General features: G+C 36.3%; 1 protein-coding gene across 1 annotated transcript in view; it reads right to left on the bottom strand.

Annotated features, from left to right (window-relative positions):
* Positions 1-5,969: 5,969 nt before the first annotated feature.
* Positions 5,970-21,840, bottom strand: part of LOC149166906 (protein HCC2-like) — a 390,521-nt gene continuing 374,650 nt past the window's right edge. Inside the window, exons 5-7 of the mRNA XM_089432819.1 lie at positions 7,104-7,190; positions 6,817-6,949; positions 5,970-6,488 (exon numbers count right to left, since the gene is read on the bottom strand). Coding sequence (XP_089288945.1) covers positions 6,374-6,488; positions 6,817-6,949; positions 7,104-7,190 — 335 coding nt within the window. The 3' untranslated portion in view covers positions 5,970-6,373. The remainder of the gene's footprint in view (positions 6,489-6,816; positions 6,950-7,103; positions 7,191-21,840) is intronic.

The raw sequence follows: 21,840 nt of genomic DNA, 5'->3' as shown, positions 1-21,840 counted from the left end.
ACAAAGATAATATAATACAAGTAACCACCAAGAGAAGTTATAGGCATTCGTCCACATAAATCACAACGTATAAGATGCAATACCTGACTAGTTCTACTTTTGCTTGAAGGGAATGGTCCCTTCACTTGCTTTTCGCTTGCGCATCCTTGGAAAATTCCACCATGATCAACTCTAATTTCCAGCATTTTGGAAACCATCTTTCTTAGATGAGGTAATGCTTTGTAGTGAAAGTGAGTGAACATTCAGTGCCAAAGTTCACTTTGATGATTGTATGTCATGGATTAGTGCATGAATAGGTCTTCCATTGATTTTGTATAAGCCTTCACATCTAGATCCTAGAGTGAGGGCAACTCTCATACTGGATATTGATGGCCAAGTGAGAACTTTACCATTTATGAAAGCAACTTTCATTCCTTTATCTTCTAAAGTTGAGATGGACACAAGATTCTTCTTTGAACCAGTTACATCTAAAACTTCTTCAAGAGTCAAAGTTTTACCTTGATCCAGATGGAAAGAAACGAAACCAATTCCCTTTATGGGATATGTAGAGTTATCTCCAAGAACGATTTTCAAATATATCTCCCTCTCAACCAGATTATAGAGTACTTCTTTCTAACCAGTAAAATGCCTTGAAGCACCAATATCAACCAACCAACTATCACAAGAATTTGTAGGAGATGAACTAGAAAGAGAAGAAACAAAAAAAGTACTATGAATGAGTCTCAGTTGCATTATTATCATACCTTTGGTTCCTTGAGGATTGATCGTTTCCTCTACGAGCAAAAATAGTTTATGTTCTTCTTCTGTAATCACATTTGTTGGAACGATTGTTGAACTTGGATTTTGATGCTCTTTTGTTTTCTGAACAGTCACGAGCATAGTGGCGATGCTTGCAACAGTTGTACAATTGGACTTTTGATAAGTTTATGGTCCATTAAGAGGAGGTGTTGGGAGAAAAATTTCTCAAATAATGCATTCCTCTTTTTCGTTTCTTCTTTTTTGCTTTATACAACAAAGACAGTAGGTTCTCCCTCCTCGTGCTTGGGAATTCTCCCTCTGGAAATCATTATGGCTTCTTCTTGACTGCACTTTCCTAGGAGCTCATCAAATGTAGGAAACTTGTCATTATTACAGATGGTAGTAATAAAGTTTCCCAAGAAGAAGGAAAACCTCTAAGTGTAATCAATACCAGTTCTTTATCGAAAACAACTTCACCAAAAGTTGACAGCTAATCTTTGATTTTTGATATCCTCATAAAGTATGCTTGAATTGTTTCTCCTATGTTCATCTTAACATCCTTGAGTTGATTCTTCAGAGAAATAATTTGACTCAAGTTGTTCACTTGATACATTTCAATCAGTTTGTCATACAATTCTTTGGTTTTCTTCAAATTGAATACATAAGCCATGAGGTGGTCTTCAAGAGAGTCAAGGATAATCTTTTTATCCTTGCCACTTCTCCATTCTTGTATCTAATCTTGATCGCAGCATTGGAGTTTTAAGCTAGTTCTGCTACCTCTCCCTCAACATACTCTAGAACATCATGCTCTTAAAGAGTCATTTCCAATCTTACATTCCAAGGGAATAAGTTTGAAGCATCAACCAACTTCTCTTCATTCTTAAAGTAGAACGAAAACATTTTGATCTGTTCAAAATTTCAATAGCAAATAAAAAGGGACAACAAGAGATATTTCAATTGTAAAAGAGATATTTCAACAAAAAAATGGAAGAGAAATTTCAACAAAAAATGAGCAGCAAGTAGCAGGAACAACAAAAAATATTTCAACAGAAAGAGAGTTGCAAATAGAGTAGACAACAAGCTATATTTTGGCAAATAGAGAGTTGCAAATGGAGGAGAAAACAAGATATATTGCAGCAGAAAGATAGCTACAAATGGAGCGAACAACAAACTACATTTCAGCATAAAGAGAGCCACAAATGGAGCAAACATCAAGCTATATTCAAGGAGAAATAGAAATGGAAATGGAGCCGACAGTAAGAGATATTCCAACAGAAAGAGAGCTGGGAATGGAGATGACAACAAGAGATTTTCAGCAGCTATAAATGGAGTTTGTCTTCACCAAAGCTCTGATACCATGTTGAAATTCTGATGTTTTATGTTGTTACAATCACTTAAATCCAAAACTTCTTTATGTTGCAAAATAAGTTAAGTAATTGTAAATAGAACATAAACCATATAAACCATATGCACAATATAAGATAGCCAAAAATTCAATGAAACACAAAGAAGTTAGGTCAATGACTAAGGCAAAACCCACAAGGGGAAAACCCAACCAAATTCTTCTTCTATTAGAAATCAATTATTCAGCAAAGATACAAAGTACAATGAGAGAATGAAAAAGTTCACCCAAATCTGAAGAAGATTTTTGATAGCAGTGGTCGATGCAAACACTGAATCACTTTGGCTCTCTAAAGTTTACACTTGCTCTTCAAGACTCTCTCTCTCTCTCTCTCTCTCTCAACTTCAAATTCTCCTTTCACAAGCACAAGTGTATCAAGTGATGATGAGAGGCACAAATATATAGGAAGAACAAGGAGGTCGAATTCATGAGCGAATAACCCTTGTTCCTTGAAGATTTACGTATGCCAAAACAGGAGTGCAACTTATGTCGTAAAAGAGAGGAGGGTAACTTATGAATTTAGGAGAGAAGTGTAACTTATGCATTAAAGAGGTGTCAGAGTAATCTTTTTATGATGAGTCATTAAAATGTGTGAGTGTAAGAGGTGCGTAAAAGCATTAAAGAGAGAGGAATGAAACCATTAAGAGAGAGAGGGAGAGCAAAAGAGAGTAACATATGCATTAATTGAGGGGAGTTACATGTGACATGATTGAGAGACTTGAATTTATTTTTAATAATAATATAATAATATCATAAAGAGGATAATAATAATAATGATGATGATGATTAAGTTAAAAATTAAACAATTGAGATTGATTAAAGACAAGTGAAATGATTTTCCAACATATATATATGTGATTATGAATTGATTGAAAGTGACTTAGTATTTTTGAAAAGTCATGGTTGCAAAGATAGACATGATTGTCTATTTTTAGAAAGTCACTTTAGAAAAGTCAGAAATGAAAATTTATTCAAGGAAATTCATCCCATCACTGCCAATTTTCAACACAAGGTACATCTTTTGATCATTGTATAGATGGTGTGTTATCTACTTAGCTTCTTTCATTTCAATTTCAATTTATTTCAATATTTTGTGTACTAAGCTACAATATTAAATTTGAATCTAAAGTAACACACTACATAATAAGATATTTTGAAATATTGGTAAGCCTATTATGATAAATAATCCAGATAAAATATCCACAATAGTTTAGAGATCAAGGTGCATCCCTCCTACAAAACTTAAGATCTAGCATGGCTCTACCTCTAATTAAAGTTTTCATCCAATACACATATTCACCATAAAGTTTGATAAAAACCATGCACAAAAATACAAGGAAAACCTATAAATGTGTATTAATATAATATGGCATATAGCCTTCAAAGATTGGGTTATTCAACTATGCATGGTGGTCTCTTAGAGGAATGATCAATTTTATGAAGCAAGAGCATGAATCCCCTCTACCTATATCTAACTCCCAATCATCTTTCAACATCCTTTTTTGTCCTTGTTTCTCAACTTTCTTAAAATCCCCTTACTAAATCCGAAAAGTTATCCATACACGCAAGTGACAATTTAATTTTTATAATTATCATTTTATAACCGTTTTTGTTGTGTAATTTAAAAATTTAGATCAAAGGTGATGATCAAACATTGAAGTTTTCCATTAACACCTATTCATCCTCCCTTAAGCAATAACATTATACAATTTGACATCTAAATTTGCATACTCAATAAAAATCACTAATAAATGAACATTTCACCCTAAAATTGCAATTTGTGATGTTCAATGGCATTCTCATTATTCATGTGTATAAAACCAGGTCATATCACTAAGCAAAATGCTCCATCAGAAAGTCCTAATTGACAATATGAAAGGGAGGTGCATCTTCCTTAACCTCTACATATCATTCAATCACAACAATAATATGACAATGAGGTGAAATGAGATACCAAACTAGGCATTAAATTATAATCTTAATAGGCTTTATTTTTATTTTATTTTGTTAATATGCTTTTATTTTTATTTTATTGTGTAATTCTAAAATAAACTTAAAATCCATTTTATCATTGCAGCCTTTAATAATGATATTTTTAACTAAAATGAAATGGATAAAAGATCAATATCTTAATACATATAAGAGACGTTAGATTGTGTTAAATTTGACTAGAGACTTGAATTTTGCATGCTAAAACTTAAAATCACTAATAGATGAGCACGTCACCTTTTAAAGTAAGTTGTTATTGTGTTAAATTTGACTAAAGACTTGAATTTTGCATGCTCAAACTTAAAATCACTAATAGATGAGCACGTCACCTTTTAAAGTTGTTAATGATCAATGATACTTTCAATATTCATATTTGTGTAAAATATCGATAATATCACTAAGCAAATTTCTCTATAAAGGTCCTAATTGACCCTGAGAAAGGGAAGAAGAAATAACTACATCTTTTTTGATCTCTACATATCATCCAATCACAACAATAATAAAATAACAATGAGGTGAAATGAGATACTAAACTGATAATCAAGTTACAAGATTGATATGGTTTCATTTTATTATTATTATTTTTTTTAATCATAACTTAAAAATTATTTTATCATTTTAGATCTTTCAATCCTAATTGACCACTGCATCTTTCTTTAACCTCTACATATCATCCAATCACAACAATAATAAGATAACAATGAGGTGAAATGAGATATTAAACTGAGAATCAATTTACGACCTTAATATGGTTTCAATCTATTTTTATTTATTTTTTAAACATAATTTGAAAATTATTTTATCATTTTAGAACTTCAATATGGGATTTTTATTTGGAATGAAATAATATAAAAATTTAATAGTGTCATAACACAGAAAAAGCTCGATTGTGTTGAATTTAGTTAGAGATTTGATAGTCAAAATTACCTACATACTTATTAGGTACTGAAATTCTAGCTTGGTTAGGAAGCTCCACGTCAATTACAACAAAACCGTGAGTTATACCCAGACAGACCTAGGAAGCTCCACGTCAATTACAACAAAACCGTGAGTTATACCCAGCCAGACCTAGAAGTCTTCCGAACTCCCTCAAAATACTCAATTTATCCCACGGTGCTTGCGTGAATGTACCTCAAAAGAGTATCATCAAGAAACAATACATGCACATTCGTTTACATTAGTTTGCCTTTAAGGAAGAAGGCTTAACCATGTGTGCATCACCTAGTATTTGGATGGAATCTTTTACCCCTATCTCACAACTGTAGTGTGTTGGCTTTCCTTATTTTATATGTTGGATTAACTAGTTTATAGCCTTTATCTTATAATATGTATTTCATAGATGCCTTAGGAACTCCCTTGAGGTGCTACAACTTGCGCATTTCAAAATACAATTCAACATTCTTCCAACGTTTATAGACATTAATATAAGTTCCTTTCAAAGAAAGAATACTCACGTGCGTCATATGGCAGTGAAAATTTTGCATGTGTCAAACAGTTTATGGGCAAAACTTCTCGTACCCAAATGCAATTATCAAAAATTTTGATCTGTTGGGAGATTTGAGTACGATTTACGTTAGAGAGGTGCCATGTTCTACCTGTGGTTATGTCATTACTATTATAGGTTTGGTTTCTTCCTATTAAACATAAAAAAATTCCTACACCAACGACCAATTGCATGCAATCATGACATGGTTAACCGGAGCGAACTTAGTTTAGCTATCACTAGTTAATACTTGGGAGCCAAAATCAACCATTGAAATATTTTATTAGTCAACAGTGAAATACGCAACTGGTCCAGGATATTATTGATTAATAAGCTACATTGGTTGTAAACAATGTATATATCATCTGAATTTATAATGGTTGAATATTCAAAATGGGTTTAAAAAATTCAGGTCACAACATTTTAAAATAAATGCATATCCCATGTAGGGAAGGGATTTCTTGAACCTATTACCACCGTTATTGTGGTATTTTTCATATTCAAAATCATAATATCCACGTCTCAACTCCTACAACCTTTGCATTGGGCAGATAAGAACGCACAAGCTGTCATCTTCCGAATATGAGTCTGAAGGCCTCTCAGTATTAAAAGTGGCATTCAGATACCCTCACTCTGAATTGGACCAAAACCTATATTTTTGAACCAGATGGTTTTACAATGATTTAGAGTGTTTCTTGACTTCATAAGCCATAGCATCAATCAATTCCATGTTAGGATCCATGAAGTACCCGTATATTCTGTCAATCCAATTTAGAGTATTTCTTAATTTCATAAGCTATAGCATCAGTCAATTGCTCTGCATTATACTCCAGCCCAAACATTCTCACAAATTCCATGTTAGGATCCTTCAAGTACCTGTATATTGTGTCAATCCAGTTTGAGTAAGAAAAACAAGTAATTCTGCAGTTGAAAATTGTCTCTCTCAATTCCAAACCACTTCACGGATCTTTCTATTTTTCAAGCTAGAATGTAAGTAGCAATTGTTAAGGAGACAAGCAGAAAAGGTTGATAAGGTATCCCCCCGAAGTGAAGCAGCAATCTAAATTGAAAAGAGATGAACATTTCCACTTTGACTCTAAAAATGACACCCCATCAAACATTTTCCGATTGGGATAATGCATGACAATATTTCACAATACAGCATATACCATTTTAACAAAGATGGTGATACTGATTAACTCACATATTATGTGAACAGTCAATAAGGTAATCCGATCCTTCTTCATCAGTTTTTTTGAAATAAACACGGTACAATTGGGCTACCTGCCTTACTGCATTTACAGGTCCAGTCAACCCCATTATTTTTGCATGAAATTCTGCAAAATGTGTGGTGCACGACAAACATCAGTCTCTGAAACCGATAGAAACACAGCAGTCAGTGAAATTAGGCTAATTCTAATAGATGCTTTCACTCAAATATTCTGCTTTTTTCATACACAGTGGTGAAAGAAATGTTATAACCAAACCAACCTTTGAGATATGCACGCAATTGTGAAGGAGTATCACGCAAGGGATCGATGGTAATAAAGACTGGGTTAATCCTCATGTTCTTCAATTCTGTACGACAATAAAGATGAACAGAATGTTAAACCAGAGATCCAACTTCAAAATACACATCAAACCGGAAAGGAGATTTGAATGTGAAAATGATACTTAAAACTACAAAACTAGGGACTATCATGTTAAAACAGCCCTTTGTTAACCAGAATGTACTATAGTAACCACTTGACAAATATATCTAGATGTCACTTGGGATACGTGTAGCTACAAGACAACCATTTTGCATGTCAAAAAAAGCATCTTCCATATTTGTAACTAAAAAACCAAGGATTAACATGTGAAAACCATCCTTCGAGAATAAACCAAGGAACCAGCTCAGATTAATGTCCTAACCAGTGTTCAAAAAATCAGAATAGAGATTAATTGCTGGGGATCATTAAATGGTAAAATCGGAATTAATTGGAAAGCATTTAAACATGCAAAATATTTTATTTTCTCATTTGAATTTTTATTTTGTCAAGTTGTCTGAGTCCTGACATGACTGCAGGCTTAACCTTTGGCTTGAAACATTGTGACCCGGATGCATCTAAGCCATCAAAATCACCAGGGGATAGCACTCGGCCTGGGCCACACCAGCCCTTAACATGGCTGGATTTTTACCCATAGAGTTTTGAACCGGTGACCTTCACATCATGGAATGACTTAACAGTACACCCCATTACCGTCTGTTCTATGCCCATGGGCTTTTTTCATTTGAATTTAAATATAAACTAAATCCAAAAAATATTTGAAGACACAATTAAAGGCCAAACCTTTTCCCTTGAATCATGCCAGAAGTTTTTCCTCTCCCAAAATCAAAAACAGCAGAACAAATGGACCAAAATGAATCATCTTTCCCTTAAAAGTGCTTTTCTCAGCCCTGACAATTATTTAAAACCACTATTTCTGTGGTTTACTCAGGGGGATTAATTGTCTCCTTGAAAATACTGCTGATTAATGTTGTTCCAAGGACAAAATGAAAATTGTTTCAAAATCATGGATAATAAAGTGGAGAACATCTTAACAACATAAATTCTCCTTCTTCTTGTAAGCAAATATTGTTGAGATTCACAAGAAAGAGACTATCAAATGGAACCAACCAGCAAACCCTAATCCTGCAATAAAGAGAAAGGAAAAACAGCACTAGCACACTCAGAAAGGCACAATACTAGAGAGAGAAAAATAATCCAAGAGAACTGCCCTAGAAAGAGGGAAATGACCCGATGACTTTAAGGTGTCAATACACTAATCAGTTTGTCAAGAACAAAAGAATGGTCACAATTAGTGTTGATAATATCGCCGAGATATCAGCGATATTCAGAAATATTGCAATATTTTTGGCAGAACAAGATATCGCCAAGAAAATATCGCAATATTTCCGAAATATCGCCCATATCTCGGCAAAATATCGCACGACGACCTAATTTATCGCCAGGAAAGATGGGCCGTGGCTACAAAAGCGATTTTTTGAATTTTATTTGCTCATTTTGCTTTCTTAGTCTTGGAGAAGGAAGGGGAAGAGATTTTTGGTGCTTTTCAATGAGGGATTGAGGATCAAACAACCATTATAGTGAGACAAACTTTATTTCTTCCATTAACAGGGATGTTCTTAAAAACCCCTATGTTAATGGTTTTTTCATAGATTTAGGGTTATGCTTGCTTGCCTCTTTGCCTACCAACATTTTTCTTCTTTGTTTTTTTTTCCATTTGATATGATTTTCATGCCCATGAGCCAATGCAAGGGTTCTAACTTTTCTCCATATTTGGACAACAAGTTTCATTATTTTTTTACTTTTTTATGCACCCTCTTATTGCCATTTTTCATTGCAAATAGTGTAGTAAAAAAATATTTTTTAAAATGACGTGGTTATTTTTCGTGTATGGGAGTTTAATGCCAATTTTTTGTTTTTTGGTTCCCTAGGTTTGTATTAATTCACTACAAATATGCCAAAAGCCTTGGACCCATTTTGGGAGTATGCGAAACCTGATGGTGGGACAAATCGGGCATATCTAACATGCAAATTGTGTGGGGACAAGATAACAGGAGGGGTTACGCGATTGAAATACCATCTGGCTAGACTCCCTGACCATGATGTTGGGATTTGTAAGGAATCTAGTTGCATATCTTATACAAAAGGCTCTTGAAGCAATTGATGAAAAATACAGAAAGAAGGAAGAGGTAGAAAGAAACAAGGTTGAACATGTAGGTAGATCTTATATCTTCTTCCAATTTTGAGGCTGAGGGTAGTGGGAGGGGCTCCACAACATCACCTGCTAGTGCTAATGTTACTGAGAATGGGAGGTCATCATTTTTTGTTCCACGAACAAGACATGGAGCACAACCTTCCATAAAATCAGCTGTTAAAAAAAAGGAGAAGCAAGAAGCAGATAGAGTTATGGGGACGGGTCTTTTCTGGAGTGACTTACCTCTCAACATCACCAAAACCAATACATTTTGGTAGCCAATGTGTGATTCTATTGTTGCTGTGGGCCCAGGGTACAAAAGTGCTACATATGAGGAGTTGCAGGGACCAATCCTTCAGGGAGAAAAGTAGGACATCAACTCTATATTGGTGGAGTTGAAACAAACACGGGAGGTGTTTGGATGCACAGTGATGTCTGACGGTTGGATAGATAGGAAGGGTAGGACCCTTCTAAATTTTTCGGTACATTGTCCTCAAGGTACCATGTTTATTAAATCATTCAATGCATCAGCACATATAAAAGATGCAGCATTGATATGTGAGTTGTTAAATGGGTTCATCCGAGAGATTGGTGTGCAAAAAGTGGTGCAAGTCATAGCAGATAATCTAGCTAATTAGGTGTCTGTCGGCGAGATGCTTATGGAGAAGCATCGCACATTGTTTTGGACTCCATGTGCAACACATTGTATCGATTTGCTGCTTGAGGATATGGGGAAACTCTCCTTCATCAAGGAGGTGATTGATATGGCTAGGAGCATCCCCAAGTTTATATATAACCATGCTTTTGTTCTTAGCCTCATGAGGAGATACACTAGAAACAAGGAGTTGCGGCATCCTGCAATCACACGTTTTGCCACTAACTTTATTACTCTTCAGTCTTTGCTTTGATGCCAATTTGAGTTGAAGCAAATGTTTGTTTCTGATACGAGGCGTGATTGTAGATACAACAAGAGACAGGATGGGAGAGCCATTGCAAAAATGGTGTACACTGACACATTTTGGCAGGGAGTAGAAGAAGTTTGTTTAGTTAGTCAACCTATAGTAAAGGTTATGATATTGGTAGATGGGGACAAGCCTGCAATGGCTTATTTGTATGAGGCCATGGATAGGGCCAAGGAGGCCATTCGTATTTATTATGCAGACAAGGGTTCTGCTGAGCTTGATAGACAGATGATGTTATGGGATGCGATTGATAGTCAGTGGATAGGGATGCTTCATCGACCCATTTATGCAACAACACTCTTCCTTAACCCCGCATTTTCATACAAATGTAGATTTGATTGTGATGGTGTGGTGATGGAAGGGCTCCATTCTTGTATTCATAAGATGGTATCTGATCCTGAGCTTCGTAGCAAAAATCAATCACGAGATATGTTGTGCAGCAGATCCCCCCATCGCGGACTTTTGGGGCTTGTAGCCCGAATTTTGGTCAAAAGTAATGTAATACCCCGCAAAATGCGGGCACGGAGCACAAGAGTCTAGGGTAGTCTGCCCTAAAATATTGTAATTTAATATAGAATATGTTAGCCTACCCATGGTCCACATGGTTCGCGAACCATGGGAATGTATAAATAGAGCGAGGCTCTAAGGGTAGAAAGTAGTTTTTAGTCTTGCTCTCAAGTGATATGGGTTTTTGAATGGGATATTGGCTTTGAGTCTGTAAGTCCGTGTCTGGGGTAGTAGAGTAGATAGAGGCTCCACAGCTATGTGCACGGAGGCCTAGTAGAGTCCGCAGCTGTGTGCGTGGACCCCTACAGCTGTGTGTGCAGGGTAGGAAGTGGATTGTAACTGGAAAAAGCATTAACAAAGATAATTTGGTTTCGGAACATCGCATATCTGTTTCTATATTTATGTTTATGCATCTGTTTACAGTTTATGGTTGCGCACATGTCTATTTATGTTGAATGGTAAATGAAAGTATTAGGCCCACTTAATTTAATTCAAGATCTATAATAATAATAAGCACAGTAAAGGGTAAAGAACATTTGCGCTCTTCACTTAAGTTGCGCGAAGGTAGTTGCACTGGACAGACAATTGCGCGGAAGTAGCGCAGCACATAGAGTGGGATCGCGAGCCTTCCAAGACCCATCAAGACATCCCAAGGGTGCAGAAACTTGGTTCTAGCACCCTCCCATACTACCTCGAGTGAGACCTCAGTCTATGCTTCGCGGACTGTTGCCGAAAGGCCCTTTAGTTTAGGGATTTGTTTGGCTAACTCACGACTAAACCTGGGTTAGGCCCCATTAAGCCAACAAGATACAGTTTTATCGGGATTGTGTTGGCCTATTTGGCTTTTATGATGCTATTAGTGAAAGGACCCTCTTCATGCCACGTCAGTGACAAGTCATGACTCATTAGAATTTTCAATTTAGAATTTTACTTATTTATAATTCTAGCCTTTTAAAATTCAATTATGTAACTTTTATTTGAAAGTTTAATTATGTTTTAAGTTTTTTATTTATTTATTTTGTTGTAGATATTTGGTGGTGAAGCTATGGTGCAAGGGCACCAAATTTGCAAAAATTGGCCATAAGAATCCCAAGTCAAACATGTAGCTCTTCAGGGTGTGAGCGCAATTGGAGTGTATTTGAGAAAATACACTCAAAAAAGCACAACAGGTATAACTTTGAGCTTCAGCCTTCAATTGAGCAATTACATTTATTGTAATTTTAATTTATGACCCTCAAGTGTCAAGAGTCAAGACTCATTAGTTTTTTTGACACTCTTACAGGTTGGAGTTCTCACGCCTCAATGATTTAGTGTATGTGCATTACAATCTCTGACTTCGAGTGAAACAAATAGAGAAACCAATGGATCCAAATGCCATTTCCTTAGACAATATTGATGTATTGTCTCAGTGGAGGGTGGAGTTTGAGGTGCCCATATTGGAGGAGTCACCTGCATGGTTAGAGCCAGAGGAACCATTAAAACAAGGGCAGCAAGAGGAGGAGGACTCGGGGGAGGAGCAACAAGAGGAGGAGGAGGAGACTGTGGGAGCATCAACATCAGCACCATCTGCTATAAATATAGGAGAGCACAACTCCATACCCAACAGTCATTATTTGACATTAGGTGCAAGGTCAGGGCCTTCTACTGCTTGGGGCAGGACTGGAAAACAATCCCTCATGTTTTCTCGTAAAAGGGGGAGAAGGCACTAATCTCAGATAGCTAGCTGCTAGTTTTATTTGTTTTGCTACATATAACTCATGATGATGAGATATTTTTATATATGTGATGTTATTTTGTAATGGTTCTCCACATTTGAGTCCTTGATTGGACAATTATTAGGGATCAGCAGGAATTGGTATCACCTTTGATGTATCATTTTTATTTTATGTCTACTACATCATATATATCAGTGCTTTCTTCATATTTATGTGCCAATGTGTTTATTTCATGTTGTTATTTCTTTATATGTTTAAAAATATGAAAAAAAATGAATATATGCATTTTTAATGTTTGTTGATATTTCACTGATATTGCTGATAAGATGTTTTCAAGAGCCTCTTCATATTTATGTGCCAATGTGTTTATTTCATGTTGTTATTTCTTTATATGTTTAAAAATATGAAAAAAAATGAATATATGCATTTTTAATGTTTGTTGATATTTCACTGATATTACTGATAAGATGTTTTCAAGAGCCTCGTCGATATTTTGCCGATACCGATATTTTCAACATTGGTCACAATATGTGTGAAATAAAAATTGAGTTGAATGTTCTACCCAGCTATGGCTATGGACCCACATTGACTAGGTCAACCTTAACCAAACCTAAAAATACTATAAATTAATGTTGAATAAGTCAGCCTTGGCCAATCCTAGCAATACATACATTAATGATTACAATATGATGTAGGTTGTTGCCAAAGATGAACCCTACACCATTCTCAACAAATCTCTCATCCATCTTGGACTGCAATACTTATTCCTATTGAAAGAAACTTTCTTTATCTGACAAACTATTAATATAATCATATACATAAATCGTTCATTAGTCCTTGACTCTTGAGTTTCATGTATTCAGTGATGTTGTGCACCAATGAAAACAATGTTTATTACGTGAAATACCAACAAAATTATGAAATATAATAGTAGATAAAACATCTAAGCAAAATGACTTTAAGTTTTTGTATATTGCAAGAAATTTTCAAACTAGGCATATTAGGCAAGATTTCATGGGAACACGTCCCCCAAGGATGGGTGGCACTCCTGACATTTTCCATGCTCTTTGGTAGGTGAATGCCTCAGGCAATGTTTCCCTACATCCCCATTTTGAGGAAACACGAGGAAATGTGGGGGGGAATGTTTCCCAAATGTGATAAACATGTTTCCCAAAGGGTTGTCTATGGGCATTCTCAAAAAGAGGGGCTTCTAGGCATCCCCTCTCTAAAAGAGGATATATGGGTGCCCTGTTGGAGTTGTAACTAGGTTCGATCTTCATAATTGTCATTGTATCAATATGTATTTTATGTAAAAACAAAAGAATAAAATTTATTATTTTCTAGAATGTTCTTCATGCTTTATTTTGGTAAAAAGTAAAAGGGCATGTTCTTCGTGACCTTTGTAAAAGAAGAAAATTTGAATTTTTGACAATGTCATTTGTCCCTTCAATTTTCCAAGTCAGCCTACCCAAATGGCGTGTCCCTTCGCACAAACGAACAAGTATATATTGGCATCTATACTCCACCATTTGGCAAGAAATTCAATGCTCATTTGTGGACGAAAATTCAAATGTCTGAGGCATATCTTTCTGTGGTACACAAGCTTACTAAGGCACTACGTTTTTGTAAGAAGGCGAACTACAAGAGGACCATTATCCCTGAAGAATGTGAGCTACGAGATAGACAATATCTCTATGAAATGTGAGTTGTAGAGAGGTCATTATCTCTGTGAAATGCAAGTTACAGAAAGGTCATTATCTTTGTGAAATGCAAGTTGCAGGAGGAGTCATTATCTCTGTGGAATGTGAGCTACCTAAAGCACTCTATCTCTGTGGGACAAAAGGACAGGCCTGTGGCAGATTGGTTGACTATTTTATGGACAAAACATGGCAGACTCTGGAGGGCTGACTTGGTACTTGAATCACTAGTTATTTTGACTTGGATTTCTCTTGTTGATGAAAGATTCTATAAGGAAAGGATTGATGGGTTTTCCCCCTCTGGGTTTTCCCCTGGCCTCTGGCCTAACCTCTGGTGTCTTTTGTGTCTTGTGCACTGTGATCTTTATTTCTCTTGTTAAATTGATAATTTCTTGAGGAATAACAAACTATGTTGCACGAAACATGAGCCAAGGGGGTGTTTTGTCTCAGTTTCAGGCTTGAAATGCTGAAGCGTGTTCTATACGGGCCTAAAATGCATTTCAGGCCATACAGGCATGTTTCTCGAGGCAAAAACGCGGCCCATATGGCCTGAAATGCATTTCAGGCCCGTATGGGCATGTTTCCGCTCCAAAAAACATTTTTTTTTCAATTTTTTTTTCTTTTTCTCTTTCAACTTTTTTATCTTGTGATTAAACTATTTTGTGGATGTTTCTAGATCTCTCTCGCAAGTTATAAAAAGGCTCTCACCTCATTCCCTCATCACACTAATTGATCAAGTCATTTCACTTGGAAAGGGATGATTTTAGAGAGGAGAAAAGAGAAAGAGAGTAGTGGTTTCAGCTAGGGCGATTTCAACAATGAGCAAAGGAGATTTCAACAACAAGCAAAAGAGATTTCACAAGCAGATTTAGAGTGGGGAATTTAACAAGGTTTTTTTGGATTCTACTACTTTCATGAGTAAATGTGATGAATGTTTTATCATCGTGTATAATTTATATACTTATAGTTTATGCAATGACATTAGACAATGTAATCATAATGTAATAATGTATCATGTATGATTTATGATTGCACATAACATTTCTTAAATGTCCTAATATATATATATATATCGTGTTTCCCCATTTCCAAAATTTGGGGGGTCACATTTCATATCCGTACTCGTTTCAGAGACTCATACCCATTTCCTTGTCTCATGCAACTTAGATAACAAAAAAGAACTGAAAGGGAACAATAAATATCTTCACAAGTAATTATCATGATCATAAATTCATGCTTGCAATTGAATTTCCAACATGGTTTCAGAGATGGGATATGAGAGTAGTCATGTTCTAGATCAATAAGAAAGGTCAAAAATGTGTTGGCACGAAAATTTTAGAAGAAAGTAGAAGCCCTAGAACTCTAGGTCTCAAAACCTATCTCAGTACCGAGACCTTAGAATGTTGCAGAAGACCGAGAAGGCCTCAAGATGACCTCAGAAGGCCGAAAAAATCAGATACTTTGTTAGGTCGCAAGAGGCCGAAGGGACAAAGGAACAATCTCAAACTAGGGCTCATTATTGATTATCGTTTATGTTCATTGTAGCTGAAGTAAAAAGAATATATTTTTGTTCTTGAAATTTCTGAAGAAGAACTATTGAAAGGATAAATTTAGGGAGTCGAGCTTGAGTAACTTTGAAAGCAATTCAGAGGAATTTTAAAACACATATCTAAGATATATCCCTTTAACCATTAAAGGAACTATACAGAATCAAGGACAAGTCTTGAAGGTGAAGTACTCGTTTCTCATGAAAGCGCTTACAGTAATATAGATAAGTATGAGGCCTACAAAGCAAAGTAGTGCAAGGTTTGACATTGTGACCTGCTGAAGGTGCAAATATTACTCTATCTTAAATCAGATGATTACTAAACATTCAAAGATATTGCAAAGGCCTAGCATAAAGTTGAAGCATAATTCGAAGTTTGTTAGCTATGATTCAAGCACCTTTGGAAGGCTTAATACTTTTTCGTTCTGTGATAAGTCTTTGTGGTGAGGTCCAAGTTACCTCAGAGCAAAGTGATCTCTATGGTCTGAACTCTTCAAGACATTCGAAATTTCTAAGCAAGAAGACATGTTTGAGACAAGTCTAATAGAAGATCAGTATGAATGACGAGTTTGAAGAAGACCATAGCACTCATCTAAGAATGTGAGCTACATGAAAGACATTATCTCTGTGAAATGTGAGTTGTAGAAAGGTCATTATCTTTGTGAAATGTGAGTTGCAGAAAGGTCATTATCTCTGTGAAATGTGAGTTGCAAGAAGGGTCATTATCTTTGTGGAATGTGAGCTACCTAAAGCACTCTATCTTTGTGGGACAAAAGAATAGGCATGTGGTAGATTGGTTGACTAATTTATGGACAAAACATGGTAGATTCTGGAGGTCTGACTTGGCACTTGGATCACTGGTTTGTTTGACTTGGAATTCTCTTGTTGATGAAAGATTCTATAAGGAAAGGATTGATGGGTTTTCCCCTTGTGGATTTTTCCCTGGCCTCTGGCCTAACTTCTAGTGTCTTTTGTATCTTGTGCACTGTGATCTTTATTTCTCTTGTTAAATTGATAATTGCTTGATGAATAACAAAGAAATAAAAGGGACCAATAAATATCTTCGCAAGTAATTATCATGATCAAAAATTCATGCTTGCAATTGAATTTCCAACATGTTCCCTTCAATTTTTCTTAAAACAATAACTTATGACTGGGGAAGCCTAATATTCAACCCTAGGGCCCTACTAATACTATGTCATTCTCCTTAATCTTTCATTTTCAAACTTTTACTTAAAATTTTAACATCACCATTAATTGTTTCAGTATGTTTCAAAGTGGCTCCAACCTCGTTGGATTTCATATGGAAAAAATAGAAATTTAGATCCTGCTCAAAAATCTAGTGGACTTAATAGTTTGTAAGATTTTAGGATTAGGGGGATTGAAACATTTCCATTGGATTCTATCTTGTATGAGGGCATGGAACTAGCATTTAATCAAGAGCATTATTACCCACCAAAATGGGTAACCCTATAGGAGAAAACTATTCTCCTATCTCAAACAGCCAGCCAACCAGCGGCCTTACACATTGCTCAGTGATGATGATATGCCACATTCCTCCACCATTTGCACGGATCATTCACCTCTCACCATTTAGCATTCCTCTTCAAAGAAGGTGGGCTGCCAATCGACAAGTACTTTAACCATTTCGCAATAAAGTTCTTTTACTTAATGTCTTGGGCATTCTAACATGGGTGAAGGGGTGATTTGGATGATTAATTGATCTTGACTATACACTTGTCCTCTCACCTTACCAAGGGGGGTTACTCTTTAGCCCTAGTCCAATGGGACTCTCTCTAAGACCTTAGGGTTATAGGTGGGGCACTACTTGGGAAACTTGGATTCAAGTAGTGTATCCATTACCATTACATATTTTACACTTTCCATCATTCCTTAGATACCACATCCATCCTTCGGGTTAACTGTCATTGCTTCATTGGGATTTGGCACTCATACATCCACATCCTTGATTAGGGCTGGAAAATTTTTCCCTAGAGATTAATGCAGCTACAAGAATGATAAAAGCATAAGATGGCCACAAAAAAAGACAAGAAATGTTAAAATGCAAAAGATGGCCAAGACATAACTAGCACATGGGAAAAAGTCTTGCATGAGTTCTTACCCCCTCGTTATCCATCACCTGATTCCTAAGCACTTAATGCTCCATCTCATCATAAGGAACCCTTGCATGTCCCAACCCTAATGAGCATGAAACACCCTCATCTTAAAAGGGTAAATAAATGTTATATCATACAAAGCAAGTTTGGACCCTTGAGCTATACTTCATATAAAAACATTATCAAAAACAAGTAAAAGATGCACTAAAGGGTGGAAAAACTAGGCCGAGGAAAGGGGTAATTCATGCCTCCACGATTGCTCCCTCCATTACATTTATACACTCAGGATGTGGACATTACATTTATACACTCAGGATTTGGACCTCAATCATCAAGTCCCTTGGCCATGGCACTTAGCCATGAAGTCATTCCCCTTCATTTCCATTTATTTTCGCTAACACCTATGAATTGAAGGGTTAACCTTGTAAATTTGACCTCCCATTAGGGGCTAAAAGCACCTAATAGGGTTGATTACCTAACCACCTCTAAAAAGATAGGGAACACTTTTACAAGACTTGGTCTAGATAGATATTTGAAGGTGATCTTGTTAGAAAATCAAAAAGGCAGAAAAGATTTTCTTTATGTTGATAGTTACTTGTGATATTCTTATGTTTTTCTTATGTTCCTCTTTTATCTTCAATTCATCAAGCAATTATCAAAACAATAGCACAAAGATCACAGACACCAGATATAGGCGGACAGCCAGGGAAAAACCCCTATCTAGGGGAAAACCCAGTGAACAACTCTTCCTTAATAACTTCCTGAGATAATCCAAGACTCTAACAGAGTTCCTCCACACCAAGTTAGCCTTTTCTTCCTTCTGTAGATGATAACCTTTCCAACAATATATTCGACCTAGCAGAACCAACTTGTAGTTGCAACAAAACTTCAACTTAGTCCCAGTAGTTAGCCCAGCAACAACTTCGATCAAGCAGTATCTTCATCCTTCTAGAAGAATCCCAGTAAATCGACACGAGTGAGAGAGAGACAAACCCAAAAACTTTGATCTTCTTTTTTCCAGCAACTTTCCTCCTTCTGCAACTTTGCACTTTTTCTGCTCTTCTTCTTAGATATCAAACTTGAGTGAGAGTGAGTGCTCCAAATGAATTCGAACTACTTGTATATATACCCTTTTGGTGAGGTCGAATTACCTTGTTTGAGGCCGACTTGATCTCCTTGAGGCCAACTTGGTGTGGAGGTGACAAATAGCTTATTTGACTCAATAATAAATCTTTTTACATGATTCAAAACCCAAGAAGGGTCTCTTTAAATGGACAACGACTCATAATAAATCCTAGATGTCCCCAATGGGGACTTTACCCTAAAACATGATGACCCAAGCATGAAACCCATGCTTTAATAAGTCATAACAATAATAATAATAATTTCTTTTTCCTTCTTTTGATAAATACAATACAATTATGAAGACAAAACCTAGTTACATTCTTCAACAGATCCCAGTTTGAAATATTACTATGCCCTTAAAAGTTAAGTATGGTCCATTTATATGCATTTATGTTTATTGTTTCTAATGAGTGGTTTTTTTCACTTGGGTTTGAGATAGTTTTTCCAATTGGTTTTGCACAGAGTAGCTGAGCCCTTGAGGGCACACTATTGCACTCATGCTCCACATGATGCCCAGGCCATACTACACTTCTAGAGAGCATGATGACCTTGCAGATGCAAAATTGCCCTTCTACAACAGAGTGTTTGGCACTTTGATGATATTGGTGTTGATTTTTTTGGGGTAGTTGCAGGAGGATTTCCCAGCTACACAAGTTAAAAGAAAGAAAAAATAAATTTTAAATTAGAAAAAAGAATATTTAATTTAATTCGCAAAGAGATGTGCCTCTTGGAAACCCTAAAATCACTATAAAAAGACACTTGAACTTCTCATTTTCACACTCACTCCTCGCTCACATTTTTCTCTCTGACACACACGTGGGAAGTTATCTAAGGAAGAGAGGGAAGTTTCTAAGTAGTCCAATTTCTGAGACAATCACTGTTTTGTTGAAGAATGTAACTAGGTTCGGTCTTCGTAATTGTATTTGAGTCATAATGAAATGTATTTATCAAAAGAAAGAAAAATAAAATTTTATTATTATTATTATGACTTATTAAAGCATGGGTTTCATGCTTGGGCCATCATATTTTAGATCAAAAACCCCATTGAGGACTTATAGGTTTTATCTGGAGTCAATAGAATCATTGTCCATTTTATGAGACCCTTCTTGGGCTTTTGAATCATGAAAAAAGGATTATTATTGAATCAAATAAGTCATGTCACCTCCACAGCAAGTCATCCCTTACCTGATGATGTTGGCCTACATTAGGGTAATTCGACCCACAGAAGAGGCTATATAAGTGCAGTTCAATCCATTTACTCACTTACTTGAGAAGTTCGATACACAAGGAGCAGAAAAAGTGCGTAGTTCTTAGAGAAGGAGAATTGCATGAGGACAAAATCGAAGTTTTTGGGCTATCTCTCTCTCGTGCGACGTTACTAGGTTACTGCTAGGGTTGAAGTTTTGTTGCTAGAGAGGTCGAAGTTCGGCCACTGGAGAAGTCAAAGTTATGCTACTAGAGAGGTCAAAGTTTTGTTGCAGCTACCAGGTCGAAGTACTACTACTACTAGGTTGAAGTTCTGTTGCTGCAAGGTCAGAGTTCTAGGTTGAAGTTGCTGCTGGAAGGTTATCATCTTAAGTGGAAGGAAGGGTTGAACTAGTGATTGGAGGAAGTCTGTGTCTAGGTCAAAGAGTCTTGGATTATCTCATCTTGTCTTGTGAAACTACTGAAGGAAGAGTTTGTGAAAATTTCCAAAACAAAATTCTACTACAGCAACTAATTGATCTCACCTACTTATTTCTCACAATAAGTTATTTACGAAATCCCTTCAATAAATATTAAAACAAATTCTACTACAGTTATCACATAATTACATAGAGAAAATGGCAGGGATATACAAGCACAAGAACCAATCACATCAACACAATTGGTTTTGGACAATTGTCCCTAGAAAAACCCAATGTGGGGAAACCGATGCAGCAGATGAGGGTTTTTATTAATCTTCAGCAGCAATCGCTTTACAAGGAATGATTTTACAGAGAAACTGAAACACTATTGAGAGAAAACACCTGAGGCACAGTTCATCCCTCTCCAGGAAACTTTCTAACACCCTGGAGACCCTTCTCCCACTTCTGTGTCACCTCTGCGTCACTCTGATTCCCTCTACGTGAGGACTGCGTCTTCCCTTTGCGCTGTCTACTGATAGCCCTGCGTCACCTCCTCCTCAGTCACTGACTGCTGCTGATGCCCTCCTCTTCCTCCACCCTGCAACTCTCTCTCTGAAATCGATCTCCTTCTCTTTGAGAATCGATTTTCCTTGGGATACTGAGTATTTGCTGGTGTGTCTCCAAATGATCCTCAAGTCTTCTCTTATACTTTTCCTGTTGATGAATCAACAACCGAGATTAAGTCTCTAATCAACAGCTGGGATTAAAACAGACTTGATCCTCATCTCTTAGAAGCTTCTCATTATTTTCCTAAGTTTAGACTTACGAACCCATTAAAAATATTAATTATTTTAATAACTCCTCATCCGAGTGGAATTTCTCCAAATGATTTCTGGCTCTTGGAAATCTCATGTATTCTAGCCCCTCCACAAAATTTCGGATCTAGAGCACATCCGATGCTACCCAAAATCAACACTCCCTCTTAGCAAGGAATGTGCTCTAACAGTGCTTGCCAATAGAAGCACCACACTGATCCATGGCATCGATCCTCTGCTCCTCATCTATTGCACTGCTGCAACCTTTATTATTGCCCATGACACCGCAACTGTCACTGCTACATCTGTACTGCAACTCCCTCTGAATACGCTACATCATGCTGCCCATAGCACTGCCATTGCTAACTGTTGCACTACAACTCCTGATACTAT

This window comes from Pinus tabuliformis, chromosome 5_1 (genome assembly GCF_031772625.1).
Source record: "Pinus tabuliformis cultivar Carrire ecotype Pingquan chromosome 5_1, CPIR1, whole genome shotgun sequence".
NCBI lineage: Eukaryota > Viridiplantae > Streptophyta > Pinopsida > Pinales > Pinaceae > Pinus > Pinus tabuliformis.
The sequence above is the reverse complement of the archived record's forward strand: the minus strand, read 5'-3'. Positions and strand labels throughout refer to the sequence as shown.